The sequence below is a fragment of the Anarhichas minor genome, unplaced genomic scaffold, assembly GCF_050575085.1.
Source record: "Anarhichas minor isolate MPS153535 unplaced genomic scaffold, ASM5057508v1 ptg000060l, whole genome shotgun sequence".
In the NCBI taxonomy this organism is placed as follows: domain Eukaryota; kingdom Metazoa; phylum Chordata; class Actinopteri; order Perciformes; family Anarhichadidae; genus Anarhichas; species Anarhichas minor.
In genome coordinates, this window is record NW_027466506.1 from 342195 (window position 1) to 361725 (window position 19531).

Below are 19531 nucleotides of genomic sequence, written 5' to 3' on the forward strand. Positions count from 1 at the left end.
GGGGAGATAGATTTGAGATTTCTGAAGGATATGTTGCGCTTCGTTTTTGGCATGGGGATAGGGATGTCAATGTCCATGGTGATAGCCAGGTAGTCAGAGATGTTGAGGTTGAGGCTGGAGAGTTGCGGTATTGTGAGACCAGTGGAGCAGACCAGATCCAGGATGTGACCTCGGCTGTGGGTGGGGAAGTTGATATGTTGTGTGAAGTTGAAGCATTGTAGTAGTTCCAGGAATTCTGTTGTAGATTTACAGTCAGTGTTATCAATGTGGATGTTATAATCACCTAGGAGGAGAACGGAAGGTGAGATGGCACATAGCTGAGTCAAAAAATCTGAAAAGTCAGAGAGAAAGGAGGGATTTGGCTTGGGGGGACAGTAGATTACAGCAGTAACCAAAGGAGTGGGACCAGAGAGTTTGAAGGCAAGGTGTTCAAAAGAATGAACGGCAGGAATGGGAATGGTGGTTGTTTTAATGTCCTTCCTGTAAACAGCAGCAACAACACCTCCCCGCCCCTCAGGACGAGGTTTATCAATGTATGTGAATCCTGTGGGAGTGGTCTGGTTTAGTGAGAAATAGTCCAGGGGTTTATGCCATGTTTCAGTGAGGCAGAGGAAATCAAGGTTACTGTCCGTTATGAATTCATTCAGAATGAGGCTTTTGTTGTTGAGTGAGCGAGTGTTGAGCAAAGCCAGTTTCAGGTGACGTTGCTTTGTGATAGGCTGTGAGGACTGAGGAAGGGGACGGAGATTGGACAGATTCACGTGTTGTTTGTTGTGGTGACGTAACAAGGAAGTTCGGGTGCGACAGGACCAGAGGGATGGGATGGAGTTTGGGGACGTGAAGTTGTAAGTGAACATGCGGCCAGAACCTCTGTGTGAAGGATGACCTCGGCGAAGTATTCCATGTTCTTTGAGAATGTCCATGCAGTCCGGACGCAGGTGGTTGTTGAAGTTGTGAAGATCTAATGTGGAGTACAGCGGCGGCATGGTCCGGTTGGGGAGCGCTAGCAATAAGCTAGCATTAGCTGGTGACCAAGAGCCGGATGTCCGTGAGAGGAGAAGCGATGTGCGACCCAGGAGTATCAACGGGATGATCCACAGCATAACAGCGGCAAGACGCCAACAGTCCGGCGAGGAAGGAGTGGTGGCCTGGAGGGGCTACCAGCCTGTTTGCCAGACGATCCTGCCCGGAAAATGGAGGTCTTGTGCGCGGCTGTGGCTAGCGGAGAAGACCAACCCGAGCCTGCTAACCGCGCCGGGACGGAAAGATCCCGGCAGGATAAACAGGTGTGCTCGTGCTGGCCGCTCGTGTTGGCAAGCGATGTAGCAGGCAGGGAAGACCGACAGCTCCAGCAGCAGGACAACGATGTAGCGCTGTGGACCAGACCCGGGTGTCCTGGGGCTAGCACGGAGGTAGCTTTGGCAGATGGAGACGGTAGGTTGATCTGGTGTGGCTAATCCAGTGAAGATGTTTGAGTAGATTGGATGGTAGACGGCAATATCTAGCCGCAAACAAGCAGCTCAACTTTATCGGCCAGGTTTTTAGTGTTGGGATCCATTTAAACAGCAAAATTTAACAAAACTTAACAATCAAGTACGGAGCGGCAGCCAAGGGTTTTGCCAGCATCCGCCATCTTGGGAATATAGTATAATCTAAAGACCTTTGCAATTAAAAGTTACTCAAAGCTTTATGTTTGATGGAATGGCGTAGCCGTGGCGGCCATTTTAAGTGATTCGGCATTAAACAACAAGCTGTTACTCCACAAAATGCAGCCCCAGTGCTAAGCTCCGCCTACCATAATTTCCCGCCATTTAGAATTTTGTAAAAAATAAATAAAAAATTCACTTCTCCTAGACGCTGGGTCTTATTGGTACCAAATTTGATGTGAATCATTATTGGATCTATATCATCAAAATATATGAAAAGCTTGTTGATATCGTATTGCATTAAGAATATATGGACCAATAAACTTCATAGGGGCGTGGCCTTCTATTGTCACGGGGCATGATGAGGACTCAAGCGCAGACAGTCAGAGTAGGGGAAAAAAGGTCTTTAATAGCTCACAAACAAAAACAGGTAATCCAAGGACAAGACAAAAGACGAGGGGGAAAATCCGGCAGGACAAGGCAGGGCAGACAGACTGGGAAACCGGGAACAGGATGAGCAAAACGGGCGGGTAGGTAGGAAACAAACACAATGATCTGGCAGTGAGTGAGTGAAAGACAGGGGTTTAAATAGTGACTAGGCAGAGTGAACAGGTGAGAGTAATGAGCTGATGAGGTGAGTGTGACTGGCAGGTGCACTGAATGAACTGATTAGGTGAGTGAGGAGCTACAGAAAGAAACAGACACAGAACACACAGGGCAAAGCCTGATCGTGACATCTATAGCAATATATATAACTTCAAAACCATGTGGCTTATCATCAACATTTTCACAAAGTTATAGCGCCACCTACTGGCAAAAGGAAGTTACAAGTTGTATACTTTGATGTACTCCTACTAGGAAGTTGCCCAGATCAGTCTCAAATTTGGTAAGGTAATTTGTAAGACATTGATAATGCTTCATCATGAATATTGTGAGTTGTCGTTAAACGCTGTGCCCGTGGCAACGCGTCATTCGCCATGAAAAATGAAGCTTATCTTTCTGTGACGTAGGATGCTCAACAAGCCTTGGAACTTTGCACGGGTGTCAAATGTAATGGAAATAAATATTTCATATGGCTTTTTGGCTTGACCGTTGAAAATTGCCTCGATAGCGCCCCCTACACATATTCAAAAAACGCAGCCCCAGCTCTACGTTTGACATACATGTATGATATTGGGTTGACATGTATCACATGGAGACTTAAAAAAAAGTCTCTTTGGACCATGCTCTAAAACCAACCGGAAGTCGGATATTTAGATTTTTGTGTGAATTTTCCCTTGATTTCTAGTCGCTATACTTTAACGAACTCCTCCTAGGGACTTTCTCAGATCCACTTCAAGTTTGGTCAGTACAATCGAAAGACCTTTGCAATTAAAAGTTACTCAAAGCTTTATGTTTGATGGAATGGCGTAGCCGTGGCGTGGCGGCCATTTTACGTGATTCGTCGTTAAACAACAAGCTGATGTAACTCCACTGGACTTGCTTAAATCTGCCCCAAACTTGCTATACTTGATAACAGTCATGGCCTGAGGATGTCTACAAGCCAATTTTCACTCATAGCGCCACCTACTGGTTAAAGGAAATCAGCGTTATGTGACAGACAGAATCCGATTGACATCAGATTTACACGATGTGGTCTACACTTGATATTGAACAACATAACGCATGTTTTTGCGTGTTCTCTAGCACCACATAGTGGATACAGGAACTGGTGGAATATTTGCACCACATAATTTCCAGCGTCACACAGTCCAAGCGGGGAAAATATGTTTAACTCCGGGACGCGTTGTCAGATGGTCGAAGACATTCGCGGCCGTGTCTGCCGGCATCCCGCCAGCAGAGATGGGCAGTATTTCTATTACTTGTATTTGAAATACGTATTTCAATTACTTTTGAGTATTTTGTCATTTGTATTTGATAGGGCCGATAAAAAATCTAACGTAATTTGTAACAAAATACTTTAGAGTGGAGTAATTTTGTATTTTAAATGCTCAAAATACTTTCTCCACGAATCAACAAACAGTTCACGAGTTCAGTCTTCAGATCTTCAAGTTCAACGGATTGTCTGTCAAGGTAAATATTTTATCTGAGTGTGACAAATGTCAACTAGCTTGATGTATAAGTTATGTCTGGGTCTGGCTACATAGCCTATTGTTTAAACATGGTGATGGTTATAATATCAAGCTAGCGATCGATGCTAACATGCTAATGACGCTAGCATGCTGTCTAGGCTAGTGCATAGCCAGTGTTTAGCAAGTTAACTTATCAGTGGAGTAGCTAGCTATAGGAAGAGGGAGATTGGGAGCTTGTATGTTCATGATAACCTTATCAAGAGACGTCTGACCATCTAATCTTGTACTGTATTACAAGTTATGCTGTATCTTCTCAATGTGAATGTCATAATGCCATATCAATTACTGGCAGATAATATAGTTCACAGTTAGCCAGGCTATGACAGTAGATGTCCATTTTTAAAAAAACATTAAATATCCAATTTATTTTATTTAAAAGGCATATTATGAAAGTATTCTTAGTTTTATTATTTCATACATTCTACAGTTGGCCAGGTGGACAGCAAGATGATGTTCAAGAAGCACCATCAACAAGCACAGATGGAACCACAGATGGAACCAAGCCTGTGTCTGCAATCTTGGATGGGAAGTTCTTCAGTATTGTCTCTCAAACACCAGATGGGAAAGTACAGGCGGAGTGTAAACTCTGCACCATAAAGAAAGCAGTAATATCTGGACCTCTTAAAGCTACCAAATTAGCTATCAAATTTCAAAACTCACCTGAAGAGACTTCATCCTGACAGTCTTGATGATTTTGAAAGGCACAAGACAGAGTGAAGGCCTAATTATAGTGGCAAAAAGATAAACACCCCCTATAGGCAGACCCGCCTTTTTGAACACACAGTAACACAGGGTAAACTTGATTCTCTCATTACTTCGTACATAGTGAAGGGAATGCATCCTTTGTCTACAGTTGAACAAACTGAATTTGTTGAATTGATTCATGGATTAAACACCAATCTGACAGTGATTTCCAGACGTACACTGCGAAGGAAAATAGAAGCAGATTTGATCTGAAAGAGAAACTGAAGACGGTGCAATATGTTTGCACCACTGCTGACATCTGGTCCACTAGTAAGACTAGCTTCATGGGCGTAACAGCTCACTGGATCAAGCCAGATTCAACTGAACGTGAATCAGTCGTTCTCGCATGCAGGCATTTCCCAAGTCCACACAACTACAACCGCATTGCTGAGATATTGGAGGAAATCCACTCAGAATTTGGCCTGTCAAATGAAAACATCATTGCAACAGTGACTGACAATGGGTCAAATTTTATAAAGGCCTTTAAGGAGTTCAACATATCTGTTGTTGCAGATGAAGACGAGAATGATAACACAGAAGAGGATGGAATATCCTTTGTAACCATCAATGCTTCAGAAGAAGAAGTGTCTGAAGGTGCAATCATCCTACCACCTCATGTGAGATGTGCCACTCATACACTGAGCTTAGTGTGTACCACTGATGCAAAGCAGGCGATGAAGGACTCTCCCACACTCTCCCGTCTGAACCACACAGCCATGGGAAAGTGCTCAGCTTTGTGGAATGCATCAAAAAGACCCAAGACGGCAGAGCTCCTGTCAGAAGTGACAAAAGAACAGTTGAAAACACCATGCCCAACATGTTGGAATTCTATGTATGACAGTTTAAATCAGCTGGCCACATTAAGAGACAAACTACCTGAAATGATGGAAAAACTTCAGCTCCCTCCATTCAAAGAGGTGGAGCTTGAATACCTGGCAGAGTACTGCAAAATCCTGAGACCTATTGCAGTAGCCATAGATCGGCTACAGGGTCAGATATCCTGCTACTATGGTGAACTTATCCCTACCCTTTCTGCTGTGCAATCCAAACTCCATGACCTACAAGCCTCCAACCTAAGGCACACTTCTCCCCTTTTACAAGCCATCTTGGTAGGTTTTGAGAAAAGGTTCAGTAGTTATCTGGAGTTGAAGACGGATGTGAACGAAGCCATCTTGGCAACAGTCACTCACCCATTCTTCAAAATGCGCTGGCTACCACCACGATTGTCAGGAGAAAGGAGGCGAATCCACCAGCTTATGCTCCACTCAGCTGAAGATCTTGGCCTGGTGGCAGAGAGTGAAACGACTTCCTCCAACCTCCAAGATGATGAGGAAGATGACTTCTTTGTTTTCTCAGCTGAAGAAACTCAAGTCCAGGAAAGACAGGAGATCACAAGCCACAGCAAAGCTGAGTTAGAGACCCTTCGTTTTCTGGAGGACACCAGAAAATACCTGCTTTCTCTTCAGCAGTACCCACTTATCAAGCTCCTTTTTGTTCGATTTAACACAACCCTCCCCTCTTCAGCTCCGGTTGAGAGACTGTTCTCGTTTGCAGGAATAATATTCCATCCGCACAAGAGGCGGTTAACACCAGAAATATTTGAAAAGTTAGTTGTTAACTACTAACTGGCTACTCAGTGGTTGGGTCTCAAGAACCAAAATGGAAGGATTATTATGTCATAAAGATGTCAGTGTGAACCTGTATGAGACACTTAACACTGTAATATAGAACTATGTGGCCTACCATGCCACTGGCCAATTTAATAGAGAAATAAGTAGGCTACCATGCCACTGGCCAAGGTACAGTAAAAGAGAAGTAAGTAGGCTACTCACTTGTTAAGTTACCTGTTCACTTTTGTATTGATTTACTATTTACCTTTTATTTTTATTCATTTTTCTGTGCAGAACTTGATGTACAGTAATTTATTTAGGCTCTTTACCTGTGTACAACTGGTTTTAATTCTATATTTTGCTTTTATAGTATACATAGGCCTAATGTGTGATGCTATTCATATGTGATGAATATTTTCTTGTTGTTACAAAGCCAAAGTTTATGGGCTGTTAAGTCCCATTAATAAGAATATATATACATAATCAATCAAGTTGTTGTCTTTTAATAGCATTGCTTAGTTACACTGACATTCTGTGACTGTTCTTCCTTTTTGTGGGGTTCACCAGAGCTTTGTGTACATTATATATAATTATATTATATTATATAGCCCAAACCTGAATGCTCTGCTCTACCAAATTGTGAGAAAATGGAAAATCCAGAAAAAAGTATTTCCTATATTTTAAATACAAAATACATGTATTGTATTTTGTTACATTTTCTGGCACCAGTATTTTGTATTTTATTTTAATACATTTATTTGAGGGGTATTTTGTATCAAAATACATTTTGATATATTTTTGCCCATCTCTGCCTGCCAGTATCCCTGAGACGCGGGAAGGTGCGAGGGCCCGTACATCGCTGCTTGCAGCTTTAATTTACTTTTAAGTATTTTTAACAATTTTACCTTTTTGTGCTTTTTGAAGAAGAGTGATATGTTTTTTTAGGCGAAAACGCTTCCTCTCATCCAAAAGGTCGAAACCGACCAGTTTTGTAAGTATGTCAACAGATTTGATGAATTTGGTGGTGTCGCTGAAGTAATCACTTACTTTGACAGATTTTTTTTTTGATCTAGAAATGAGTTTATTTCTTCCAGCGAGTATAGATCTGTGTTTTTACTGGGGCTTCCACTAACAGATTCTATGTCTGACTCGGTGTCATAATCCAGCCGTAGGTTCGAACACAGGTCCGTCATCCGCAGGCGCGGAGCCTGCGCCGGTGGCTGTGTCTGCAGAGCCGGCCTGCTTTCTATGCGGACAGGCAAAACGTTTGAGCTGTCCTGCGCTGGCGTACACCATATAGGAACCGTTTCCGTGCTTCACTCTGAAGGACACCTCCAGTGTTTGAGTCGTGAGTCCAGAAACATGAACACCTGCCGCCTCAGAGACTGAACGTGCTTCAGTTTAGGCTCTTCTCAGACTCACTGTTTTTAATCCACTGGCAAATTTCCCAAACCTAAGCTCTTTCTCTAACAGCTCGTTCGGGATAAACGGCGGAACACCGGACACGGTGTACAAATCGGTGTACACCTGCACAAATCAAAAACTTTTATTGATATGCCCCCCCCCACCGGGATGTGGAGCGGGAACAGTTTTTAAGTTTGACGAAAACGACACAATTAGCTCAGGGAGATCGTGGCTGAATCTGATGGTTTAGCTTGAGAGAGAGAGAGAGAGAGAGAGAGAGAGAGAGAGAGAGAGAGAGAGAGGGGACTCCTGAGGGTGAAAGGTGAAGCTGTTGTTAACAGAATGGGGACAATCAGGAGACAGAGATAAACACACACCTCAAACATCTCAAGTTCTTCAGGTGAACTTAATGTGAGGTTTACTTCGGATTTGAAGCTTTTGGATTCTGAACTGTTGGTGGGACAAAACAAGCAATTTGAAGACATCACCTTGTAGTCTAATATTTTTTCACAATTATAAGACATTCAAATATACCATACTATACTATACTACGGAATAATACACAATACTATAATACACTATGTAAGGGGTAATGCTAAATGCAGTGCCCATTATCACATTTACCATTGTTCCTCCCTCTGCGTTTGGGTCCATCAACTGGTACCATTGTGACCACTGCTCCAGTTAACAGGACGGACCTCAGATAGGACCGCTCAGCTCAGAGAACCCTTCAGCTCAGCTACGAGCCAGACAGCTAACGGTATGCTAGCAAGATATAAAGTCAATGACATTTTGTACGATTGACAAACAGTACTGTTAAGGATTTCAGTATTAGAAATATTATAAGTAGGATTAAATAACACCCCTAGTGGTGAGTAGAAGTGTCACAATAATAATAATAATGTCAAAATAGGTTAAAAAGTCACAAAATATTTACTTATGGAATGTATTATGTTTACAATATTCTTACTTGTAGAGGATATTATGTTACAGTATTTTACTCATTGAATGTATTAAACCATAGAAGTATAGTCACTAAAGGTATTAAAACACTGTATGAATAGTTTTGAGGGTCAGAAAGGGAACATTTTGAGTGAGTCTTTACAGAGGTGCAGCAGAGAACAGAGGGATGGACAACTGACCACCAGGACCTGAGGAGGAGTCCGGACGACTTCAACCAAACACTGAGATGATAACTGCCCCAAGCCAGGAGGGGCTATTGAATTTCGGCCAATCACAGAGGCTGATACTGGACATTTAAACTTTCGGACAGAGACTTTTAAATATAGGCTTAGTTCCAGAGGGTTTTTTGCCAGAGTTCGCGCCGTTACCACTCTGGGTAGTTTACCAGCTGGGCTGGGCTATTTAGTGGGCCTTGTGAGAACTCTGCCCTGGGGACATATTGATATCGATAGAGTAATTCAGTTTGCAACTGTTCTAGCTTCTCTTGTTTATTAAATACTTTTTGATTGTTAACCGGATCCAGTTCATTTTTGGTGCGACTGGAAAGTCCAGCGGTCTGGGTCTCCCCTGAAAACATCTAACCCTAACAGTACATACATATTATATTACATGTTAAACAACCAGACTAGCTAGCTATCCTGCCATGTGTAATGTGTGAGAGACAATCGCTTATGTGTCAGTAAGTTCAGAGGGGCAGCGCAGTAGTGTTCAGAGGATAAAGCACTGAAGGACTAACGTACTCATTGTTGAAAATACAGCAGGTGAACAGACAGTTTAACTGGAACTACTCAACAGGTGTCCATTGTCAGAAATGAATGGATAACCCTGCCAATCAGAATGAAGTATTCACCCAGACCATGGTGTAACATGTAGCGTTTCCCCTACATTCATTCTGCACCGATTTGAACTGAAGTGAGTCCATGAATGCAGCACGTTTCTGTGGTTAATTCACATTAACTATAAAGCAAGGAATGTCTGTCTGTCTGTCTGTCCTTCACATATCTCAAGAACCGTTCATCTGATCTAATTCACACTCAGCAGAAACTAGTTGACACACACCAGGAGACACCCCAGACCTCCAGGGCAGTTGCTCAATTTACCGTGTTGGTGATCCAGTCTCAACTGAGGTATATGAATAGCGATATCCACCATACTATATTTAGATGACATTAGTGTGGGTTCTCTGCCGCTGGACGAGCCAAGTGGCCACTTCATTATCAGCTCAACACCAGAATGTTTGTTGATGTTCTCCGAGTGCACACACTCATCAGCTCTCTCACGCAACATTCATTTACAAACACAATTGTGAACTTAGCGTGACATTGTTCTCACTGTGCTTATTAAATCATTTCCTCGTTCTCTGATTTGAAGTAATCTCCCAGCAGACTGGTAGAGCAGCCTCACCACAGGATCCCAAACTGCTCTGTGGCGTTGTGATCCAAAGTCTTCCCCCACAGTTCAAAGTTTCATGGAGTCTGTTGCTCTGCTGCGGATTCATTATTCATCTCCAGGTTTGAATTAAACATAGGAACCGTCATGGGACCAACGGGAACCTTATAATAAAAACAGCAAGTCTGTGAAAAAAACTGCTTATAATTTTGGCTCACTAGAACTGTGATTGAAGAATAGCTGTGTTACACTTGAAGGGCAAACATGATGATTAAAAAGCCCACAAAGCAAAAAATTATAATAATCTTGCTAATTAGCTGGAATCTGTTAGTGCTCTTGTGTTTTACAGAGAAATCCAGCTTTAACAAGGAATCTGTGTGTGTTTGTCCTTTGCATATCTCGAGAACTGTACATCCGATCAACTTCGCACTTTGCGGGTGTAATGCTGGGAACCCAGGGGATTGCATTGTCGAAGTCGGCGCGCTTTGGACACACAACATGTTTAATATTAATAAACTACCAATACACAAGCGTTAGTGCTCTGTACAGCAGAGGGAGTGGAGCTTTGGGGCTCTGCGGCAGCAGGTCTTTATGGACCCCGGCTCATTGAATGCAGTTCAATGTTGGATAAACTAACATTACAACCAAACTCTTGTTCACTTCCTTAGACTTCCATAGACTGTATATCAGGAGTGGACATAGTCATCGTGACGTCATCCATTGGTTTGTGGACTGCTGTTTTGAAGCCTCGAGTTCAGTGATTTAAAATGAGGAGTGATGTAGAGACGCCGTGTATGTCTCTAGCGACCTGTCAATCACAGTAGCCCTGCCCTAAAGCATACTCTGAGTTATGGTCTATTTGACTATTTATTTTTAAAAATCCCTTATTAGTCCCGCAGTGGGAATAATAAGGGATTTGCATTTGACCCATCCCTAGTAAATAGGGAGTGAGAAGCGCCCGGGGAGCAGTTAGAGGTTCAGTTTCTTGCTCAGGGACACTTCGGCACAGCACATGTAGTAACCGAGGATCGAACCTTGCGGTTACCGGACAACCCTCTCTACCCCATGTGCCACGGTCGCCATGGACCATAATCTACTCAATGAACAAACGGACACGCCAGGATGGCCCAAAAGCCCCTTTTGGGGTGAGCTGAACCCATCATGTCTCAAAATTTGCATTCTCAAGTCTATGAGAAAATGACTCTACTTCTTTATGGTCTCAATCTCTAGTTTCAAGTCTTCTTCAAGACAGAATGATGTTCATTTAGTAAATGATGGTCCATTTAGAGTCAAACAGACCATAAAGCAGATTTCATGGCAGGGCTACCATAAACGTAAACCATGTAAATCCTCTGCAGTCCAAATATGGTCACTTTCGTTCACCGGTTGCTAAAAAACAAGATGGCGATAGAAAAACGCCAAACTTGCGGCTTCAGAACCGCAGTCCACGAAACAACGGGTGACATCAAGAGGACTACTGTAGATACAGTCTACAGTCAGAGCACAAGCAACGCATCGCAATACTGTTTGGCTCGTTTTAAGGACAAGTTTTGAAAAAAAAAACAGATACAATTCAGGCTTCAATATCATATCAGACTCCAAAAGCTCAGATAAGAGGACAGTATGGTTCCCAGCGGTGTAACCCCACAGAGAGAAGACAGGCCCCATTAGGTGCTCGGCTTGTTACAAGAACACAAAGCCATCTATCACAACCCGGACTCGCTGTCACAAAACCGGCTCCTTCAATGAAGTGCTGCACCACCGTCGGATCAAGAGGGGTGTATGACAGAGGAACAGGCAGAAGTGAGACACGAGAGGGTGAAGAAAAGGACAGAGAGAGAGAGAGAGAGAGAAAGAAAGAAAGAGATATCCATATAATGTAGTCCCTGATGAACACCAGCAGGCTATTTGCACCTCGACTGTTTCATTTATCACATACACAGAGCTTCCTTTTTTGTCTTCTTTTTAAAAGCAGCAGCAGAGCAGCTTAGGGCTGAGTGTGTTTGGATGACCTTGATGGGCATCTTTTGATGTTGCACAGATGGAAGGTCGCCTCATCCACGCTTAGCACAGTCACTCACAGCAAAGTGGAGAGGTTAATCTGCCGGTACCTGACATGTGTGCCTGTTTGCACATTACACAGTTCACACAGAGTATTTTCTCTCATCGAGTATGTTTAGCCGGATTTGAAGCTTTTTTGGAAAAATGTCAAAGCTGCACTGGTCAATATTATCACCAAAATCTGTAGTTCCCCTTTAGATCCACAGAGCGGTTTAGTATCTTTAAAGGAGCATTATTTTACATTCTGAACAACTGTCTATGGATATAGTGGATAATGTCTACCTGAGCCGAGAATGTCTCTCTATCTCTGTGTGTTGTTATCAGAGCTTGTTCTTGCTATGTTGACATAGTCAGCCGGTTGCGCGTGCTTTTGGTGCATGTTCGTGCACGTTAACGTGCCCCACTGGTTAGCTCACGGTTAGCTCAATTTAACTATTTTGAATTTGTCTTACCCCTCTAATCAAACAAACAAAAAAGTCTGTAACTTTAAAATCATTTTCTCACTAATACATGGCCCTTAAAGCAAACGGAAAATATTAAAGGGCCGAATAATAACATTAAATATGTCACGTGACATTATGTTACCATAGCAGCAGCGGTACAGCAATTACTTTTGACATGGAGGTGATAAAGAAACATTTAGAGTGAGCACTACTAACAGAAACAGTTCCACGTGTTGATAGTCCCAATGTATCACGCTTTGGTCGGGACAAAAAGTCAACAAGACACGGTGCCGTCTTCCTGCCGCAAACACATGTATCTTTGTTATCAATGGCGTTGATTACATCGACGAATTACATGCGAGATCGGGCTTTCTGGTTCAAATTGTGATTCTTATGCTCTTTTCTTGTTTTGGACGGTAGCCATGTTGCTAACGCCAACTCCAGCTAACTCTTAGCAGCTACCGAACGAACCAGGATCTACAAGGAAGCCAGAACAAAATATTGCGTTAGCTAGTGTTAACCACCGTGATGATGCTAACGCTAGCAGCTAGAGCAAAACCCATCAATGATTCGTTGTCTGGCCTTTCTAAATAATGAGCACTGGAGAAATTTGGCTTACTGCGTTCTATCTAATCCGGTCGTATTTGCAATATAGTAAATGTGTCTGTTGCCTCAAAATGGAACTTAATGTGCGTCCAGTGTCATGTCTACAAGGAAACCACTAAAACACGACTGCAGATACAGAGGCCTTCCTTTGTGTTCATGTTCCTGCAGTGGTAAATGGCTATGGTCCAGAAAAACAGTACTAAAACACAGACATCGTCTCAACACTAGTTTTGAAATCCAAGATTGCATTTTTGAAAAAGAAAAAGAGAGTTTAAAACACACATTTATTTCACTTAGTTTGAGCTGCGTTAATTGTGCTCGGGCGAACACAGCAGGTTACCACGTTCACCTCAGAAACAGTGACGCAGTAACGGGACGCAGCGGATAAATAAGTCAACAAACACGGCGAAGCTGCGCTTGAGCAAATTCTGCGAACGGGCTTTTGAAGACTTTTGTGTGATGTCGATGCAGGAGTGTGAGCGTAGGGTGGAACAATATAGGAAGAGAAGAAAAACTGGAGCGGCTGCATGGCTGGGGCGCTACGAAGGGGTGCAAGGGTTACAAGCTACATGAGGGGATGTACCTAAATGATGGAGGGAGAGAGGGACAACATGAGAGCAGAGCGACCACTATAGATAGAGGGAGGGATGACTGAGGGAGTACGACAGAGGGAGGGAGAAACGGATGGATAGGGGGAAAAAGGAGAGAGGTTGTTTGTGTGAGGAGTGTTGCTCTCTGTGATCACGCAGGCTGACCCAGATGCAGCTGAACCAGACACAGCCGTGTGTCTAGAAGTGCGTGTGTGTGTGCGTGTGTGTGTGAACGACAGCGTAGTTATGAGAGCTAAAGAGCTCGAGGTAGAGAGAGACGAAAAGCGACAGCGTGTTCCAGGCAGATGTCTTTCTGTCTTTTTGAGGGTCACAAGCCCAAACAGCCTAAAAGCGAAAGGTGCATTTTATTGGGCTTGGTAAGGAACCTCAGTACTCTGGTACTGTATACCGATACTAGAAAGGTATGGCAATACCCCCTGCCATTGTACTATACCCCATTTTATTAGTACCGGTATTTTAAGAATGTACAGTGTGACAAAACAAATGCAAAAAAGCAAGATATGGCACTAAAGTAGGGCTGGGAAATATGGAGAAAATCAAAAACTGCTTCTTTTTTTTACCAAATACCTCGATATCGATACTGCAACAATATTGTAGGTGACTAAGTGGGTAAAGGCAAATAATACATACACATTACACATGAACTGACTGCTGTCTGTCCTGGAATGTAGACATGCTTTATGTACTGTATATATGACCAAAGGGCAACATGTTGTAAAGAGATATGCTGCTGAGGAAACTTCTTTCTAATATGAATCAATGACTTTTTTTTGAAGCGGCACAACTATTTTTGTGTACTATTTGTAGTGATAAATGTGGCCTGTTAGATGAATCATATAATGCAGCTTTAATGTGTCTGCACATTATAACTGTTTATGATTGTATTTGGGGGCGCATAAAATGACTTTAAACGTTAACCACATATTGTAATTTACATTTTCAAAAGGTTGCCTTCACTATGAACAAAGACACGTATTGACCCACTTATCACTTCCTGTTAACATCCTTAAATGTTGGCACTCACCCATGGGACCTTGCTGGCCTGAGTTGTCATATCATATCTGTCATACATACATACATGCTTTATACACCGTAAAAAATGATTGTTGCTGTTATTAAAGGCTTCGATATTCCTTGTGTGTTCCTCTACGGCTCTCTCAGCATTCTGTCCTTAACGGAGCTGTCGATCAGGCATTAAAAGGTACCGCCAGGGAGGAGCAGCGGTCCATTTAGTGGGAAACGTCAGAATCTGCCCACAGGCAGCAGAAAGAAGATGAAGGGAGGCGAGTAAAGATAGAAGCTCTTAAGAGTACAAATATGTAGAATAGTGTAGGTGGAAGATGTCATACAGATGCTTTAGATGTGTGATGGCTGCCTGTAGTTTGGTTTAGCTGAAGGTGCTGTTACTCCTATGAAATACGTGTTCATCACTCTGTGGTTAATGTTGAACTACTTCAGGCGCTGAAGAATAAATAAAACAAAGAGAAATGTGACTTCTTTCTTTAATGGCACACGTTCAAACGGACCATCTTTGTGTTGCTGGCATATTAATATGGCAGTATGTTCTAATGTAGGATTCAGAGGGAATATTTATACATTTAGAAACTTTTCTTCATTTATTGGACATTTTGGAGCTAATTAGTTTTCTTCAGCCACAGATGTGCTGAATGGGAGACGATGCTAACTAGCATGCTTGTAAATTAGAGAGACCTGTGAATGTTTGTTTGCAGGTATGTGGCTAAATGCATTTCATTATAATACAAGTGTATGTATTTGGCTTATTTGTTTCATACAGTTTTTAGTCATTATTTTGTTCTCCAGAGTGACCCTGACAACGCTTTCTTTCTCTACCACTGCAGTGAAGTAATGCTGATGCCATTGTGGGTTCTTGCAATAAGAGTGCTGAAAGACAAAAGTCTTGAAGTTGGATCCTTGTCCACTACACATCACAACACAGTCAGACATATTTAGGAGTTGTTCCCATAGCGACACCAGGGTGAGAGTATCCTGAATCCATGACGGAAGAAGCAAACGTCTTTTCATCTCTGATGAGAGTTGCACAATGACGACAGCGTTCATTTCACATCCGTACAGTTTTAACGGTATCCACCGGTATGCTAGTACAGATATCGTATCGATCACTGGAGAAGAGAACATCACAACATCTCTAGACCCGCTACACTACACTTTAACTTTTTATTCCCTTTTTGTTATTTTTCAGTTTGATGTTGTTTGGCATTAAAACACTTCATCTCACTTTCTCCCTCACTCCTTCTCTCCCCGTCTCTCTCCACCTCCTTCTATCACGGCTGTCCTCGCTTGCTCCCACTTTTCCTCTTCGCATCACCTCCTCCTCCTCCTCGTTTCCCTCTACTCTTGTCTCGTTTACTTTTCATCTAATTCGAATACCCGGGGCTTTGTCGGTGCAAAGTGCTCCTCCTGTGCTTCTCCGCGGTCCTCTGCTAGCGTGCAGAAGAGAAGGAGGACCCTCCTACGAGAGCTTTATGTTATGTAATGAGATCATCTGCAGACTAATGCTGTGCATATATACCCAGCAGCCATTAGTGGCTTCTCTGGAGCATGACCATTTGTCTGGCTGGTGCACACGTCTTTTAGGCTCGGTCACAGATGGATGATGGAGGGACTTTGGCTTGAGCAGCGAGGCTCAGTGTTACTAAAACCTCCTGATATCAACATGTCTTTGCTCATATGGGGTAATCCTTCATCCTATAGTGCTTTTGTCCTGGATCTGGCTTTTACCTGGTGTTTTTTCAGGAGGTGAGATGTGGATGGAAGGATGGATGGATAAGCTGTGAGGGATACCGGTGGAAGTAAGGACAGATGGGGGACAATAGGATGCGAGGAGAGGGCTGTGCACATCCACATGTGGGGACAGACCAAAGACACGAGGAAGTAGACACGCACCGTAACACGTGTTTGTGAGTGTGAGTGTCCAACACCTTGAAAACCTCAGTGTGGTGTTTGTTACTCACAGGGTTGGTAAGGATGGGGCAGGCAATGTTGGGGGGAAGAACAGCGGGAGTAAGCTAGCTAAGTATTCAATCAAAAAATGATGTGAGAAGACAGAACAGTTGGGGCATTTTGGCTCTTTTTTTTTTGCAATTATTCAAATTCTTGCAGCCTTTATTTCGGAGAAACCTGTATGATACTACAGTTTAGACATAGTTCTAGAACTCCATCATCACAAACAGCTCACAAGAAGCGGCCCTTCATTTCTGATCTTCTATTTATGTCATTTGTTTGATTTTAAATGAATGCAACTCAAAGCCCCGAACCCAAATGATCCAAATTGTTGCAAAATCTACTCGTTGCTTAAACCAGTGGTCCCCAACCACCGGGCCACCCACGGACCAGTACCGGTCCGTGGGTCATTTGGTGCCGGGCCGCACAGAAAGAATAAATAACTTATATTATTTCCGTTTTATTGATTATCAGAGTCTGAAAGATGTTTTATTTTGAAAAATGACCGGATTCTCTCCCAATTTCGTCTCACGCTTGTCTCGGTCACGTGAGACGTTACCTCAAAAATTAAGCCCGCAAACTAGCGACAATGAGTAAAACACTTTTGGAGAGCTTCTTTGCAAAGAGGAAAGGCCACTAAGGAGACAGAAGAAGAGCTACAAGAAAGCTTCATTTAACAGACAATATCAGGAGTCTGATTAAATATCAGGAGTAATTCTGATGCACCAAGCCCGCTCTGCAGAACATGTGGTGACAGAGAAGATCAGCTGCTGGAGATGGTAAATGACGGTGGCCTTAAAAGTATGTTTGAGACAACAACTCTGCTGGTGTTTGGATTAAAATCAAGGCTGAATATCCTGAGATCTCCACTAAAGCACTGAAAACCCTGCTTCCATTTCACACATCCTCTTTGTGAAGCGGGATGTTCTGCAGTGACGGCAATCAAAACTAAATGACGGAGTAGACTGGACATAAGGAACACACTTCGGGGGTCATTGTCTCCCATTACCTCCAGATGGGACCGTCTCGTTGCAGAGAAACAAGCTCAGGGCTCCCACTGATTCAGCGTTATTGTGAGTTGTATTTTTTATGCATTTTATATTTGTTTTCATGCCGATCGTATCATTTTATTTCGTTGTGTTTTTCCGCCACACCTTGAAGGCCGGTCCGTGAAAATATTGTCTTATATGAAACCGGTCCGTGGTGCTAAGAAGGTTGGGGACCTCTAGCCTAAACCACTGATCCACTTCAGTAGCGCGTTGTTCTTTCCTCTCACAGTAGTTCTCTTGGGTGAGTGTGCTCATCTCTTCTCATGCATTATTACAGTGCACGGCTCCAGCTGAAGTAACGATGATCACAAGGAACGCGACTCGTGTCACAAAGCTCGAGTGTCGCAGCCGAGAACATCAGAGGAAAATCATCCAAATTCAAACTATCTTGACCTGGGAAATGTCATCAAGTGAAATGTATATACTGAGGGTATCTGGCATTCCCATAATGCCTCTGTGATCAGTTCACCTTGTCCGTGGCCCCCAATGTTAGAGGCCTCAGCACGCTAGCAGAAAGGAAAAGTTGGCGTGTCCGTCGGTTGCCAATGAAGTGGACAACAAATAACAGAAGATAAACATCTGGAGACTAAAGTTGTTCCACTGACACCCGGTGACATCACTGTGCTGGTGTTCTGAAGGGAGTGGGTGATGTTCAGTAATATTAACTGGGACTGCTGACTTGACCATTAACGAGACCTACTTGGTGAAAGACACCAAAACATTGGCTGAGCTCAGAGGTGATAACGGCACAAAGCCGCTCAAAAGCCTGAAGACTATTTACAGTATTTGACCGTTACAACTGACACCACACAGCCCATCGATTAGGGTTACACAGGAACCCGGTCGATACAAAGACACTGCGAGCGGTGATAAGCTTGTACTCTTTAAATTACATTTCCAGGAGAAGAATGGTGCCAAGTGTGTCCTCTGCCTGTACTCTATCTAACAGGATATGAGAGAGGAAAGTGGGTTTCTGTTCAGTAACTCAAGCAGCAGTCACCGCTACCATTTCCAGGGGAGTATTAGTTACAGATGTTGTTGTTTCTTCATCTTTACAGCGGTTGTGAATGTGTTCACTGACACACAGAAAGCTTGAGTCTGATGTAATCCTCATGGGATCCATTTGTTGTTATTATTATTATTCTGTGTTAGTCCTTATTGATCTCACTGTACTCAGATTATTCAATTTCTTTACATTATTTCACATGTTAGTGACATTGTCTAAACCTTCTGTATATGTCTGAGCATCCCTCACAGTATAGTAAAGCTTTACTTTGTTGTTTTAATGTCAAATGTAACAAATAAGCACAATTAACAATTAAAAAAAGTACACCCATGACATTCACAGTATGAACTGCCTGATGTTCCTGCTTGCCGCGAACTTCGCAAGAACGCTGTCTTCTTCATATTAACATGAATTATGTTATATTATATATATATATATATATATACACATAAAATAATTATTATTATTAAGCCAGAGACGTCTGAAGTGCCCCTCACCTGCTTTCTGTGCCACGGACTTGAGCCCCACGACGAGCCCCAGCAGCACCCCCGCAAAGCACATCTGGATGGCGAACAACTCCTTTCGCTTCCTCCACTTAGCTTTGCTCCTCCGTCGGTTCAGCATCCCTCCTCCTGCCGTCTCCGGCATCCCTTCAACCACCACGCGGGCCATGGAGCTCTTCTCTTGGCGAGCGTTCCGTGGAACCCCCCCCCCCCACCCCCCCACCGGTGGTGGGCTTAAAGGTAGAGAAAGTGAAGCGGGAGGACGGAGAGCCGTGCTGCACGGGCACTCACGGTACTCGACGAGAGAAGAGACGAGTGGCGTTTCCACGGAGCTGTAAAGTCACCCGGAGGGTGGAAAGCTGAAACGTCCGGTCTAAACTTT

General features: G+C 43.2%; 1 protein-coding gene across 1 annotated transcript in view; it reads right to left on the reverse strand.

Annotated features, from left to right (window-relative positions):
• Positions 1-19318, reverse strand: part of slc24a3 (solute carrier family 24 member 3) — a 172619-nt gene extending 153301 nt beyond the window's left edge. Inside the window, exon 1 of the mRNA XM_076077520.1 lies at positions 19144-19318. Coding sequence (XP_075933635.1) covers positions 19144-19318 — 175 coding nt within the window. The remainder of the gene's footprint in view (positions 1-19143) is intronic.
• Between the last annotated feature and the right edge of the window lie 213 nt (positions 19319-19531).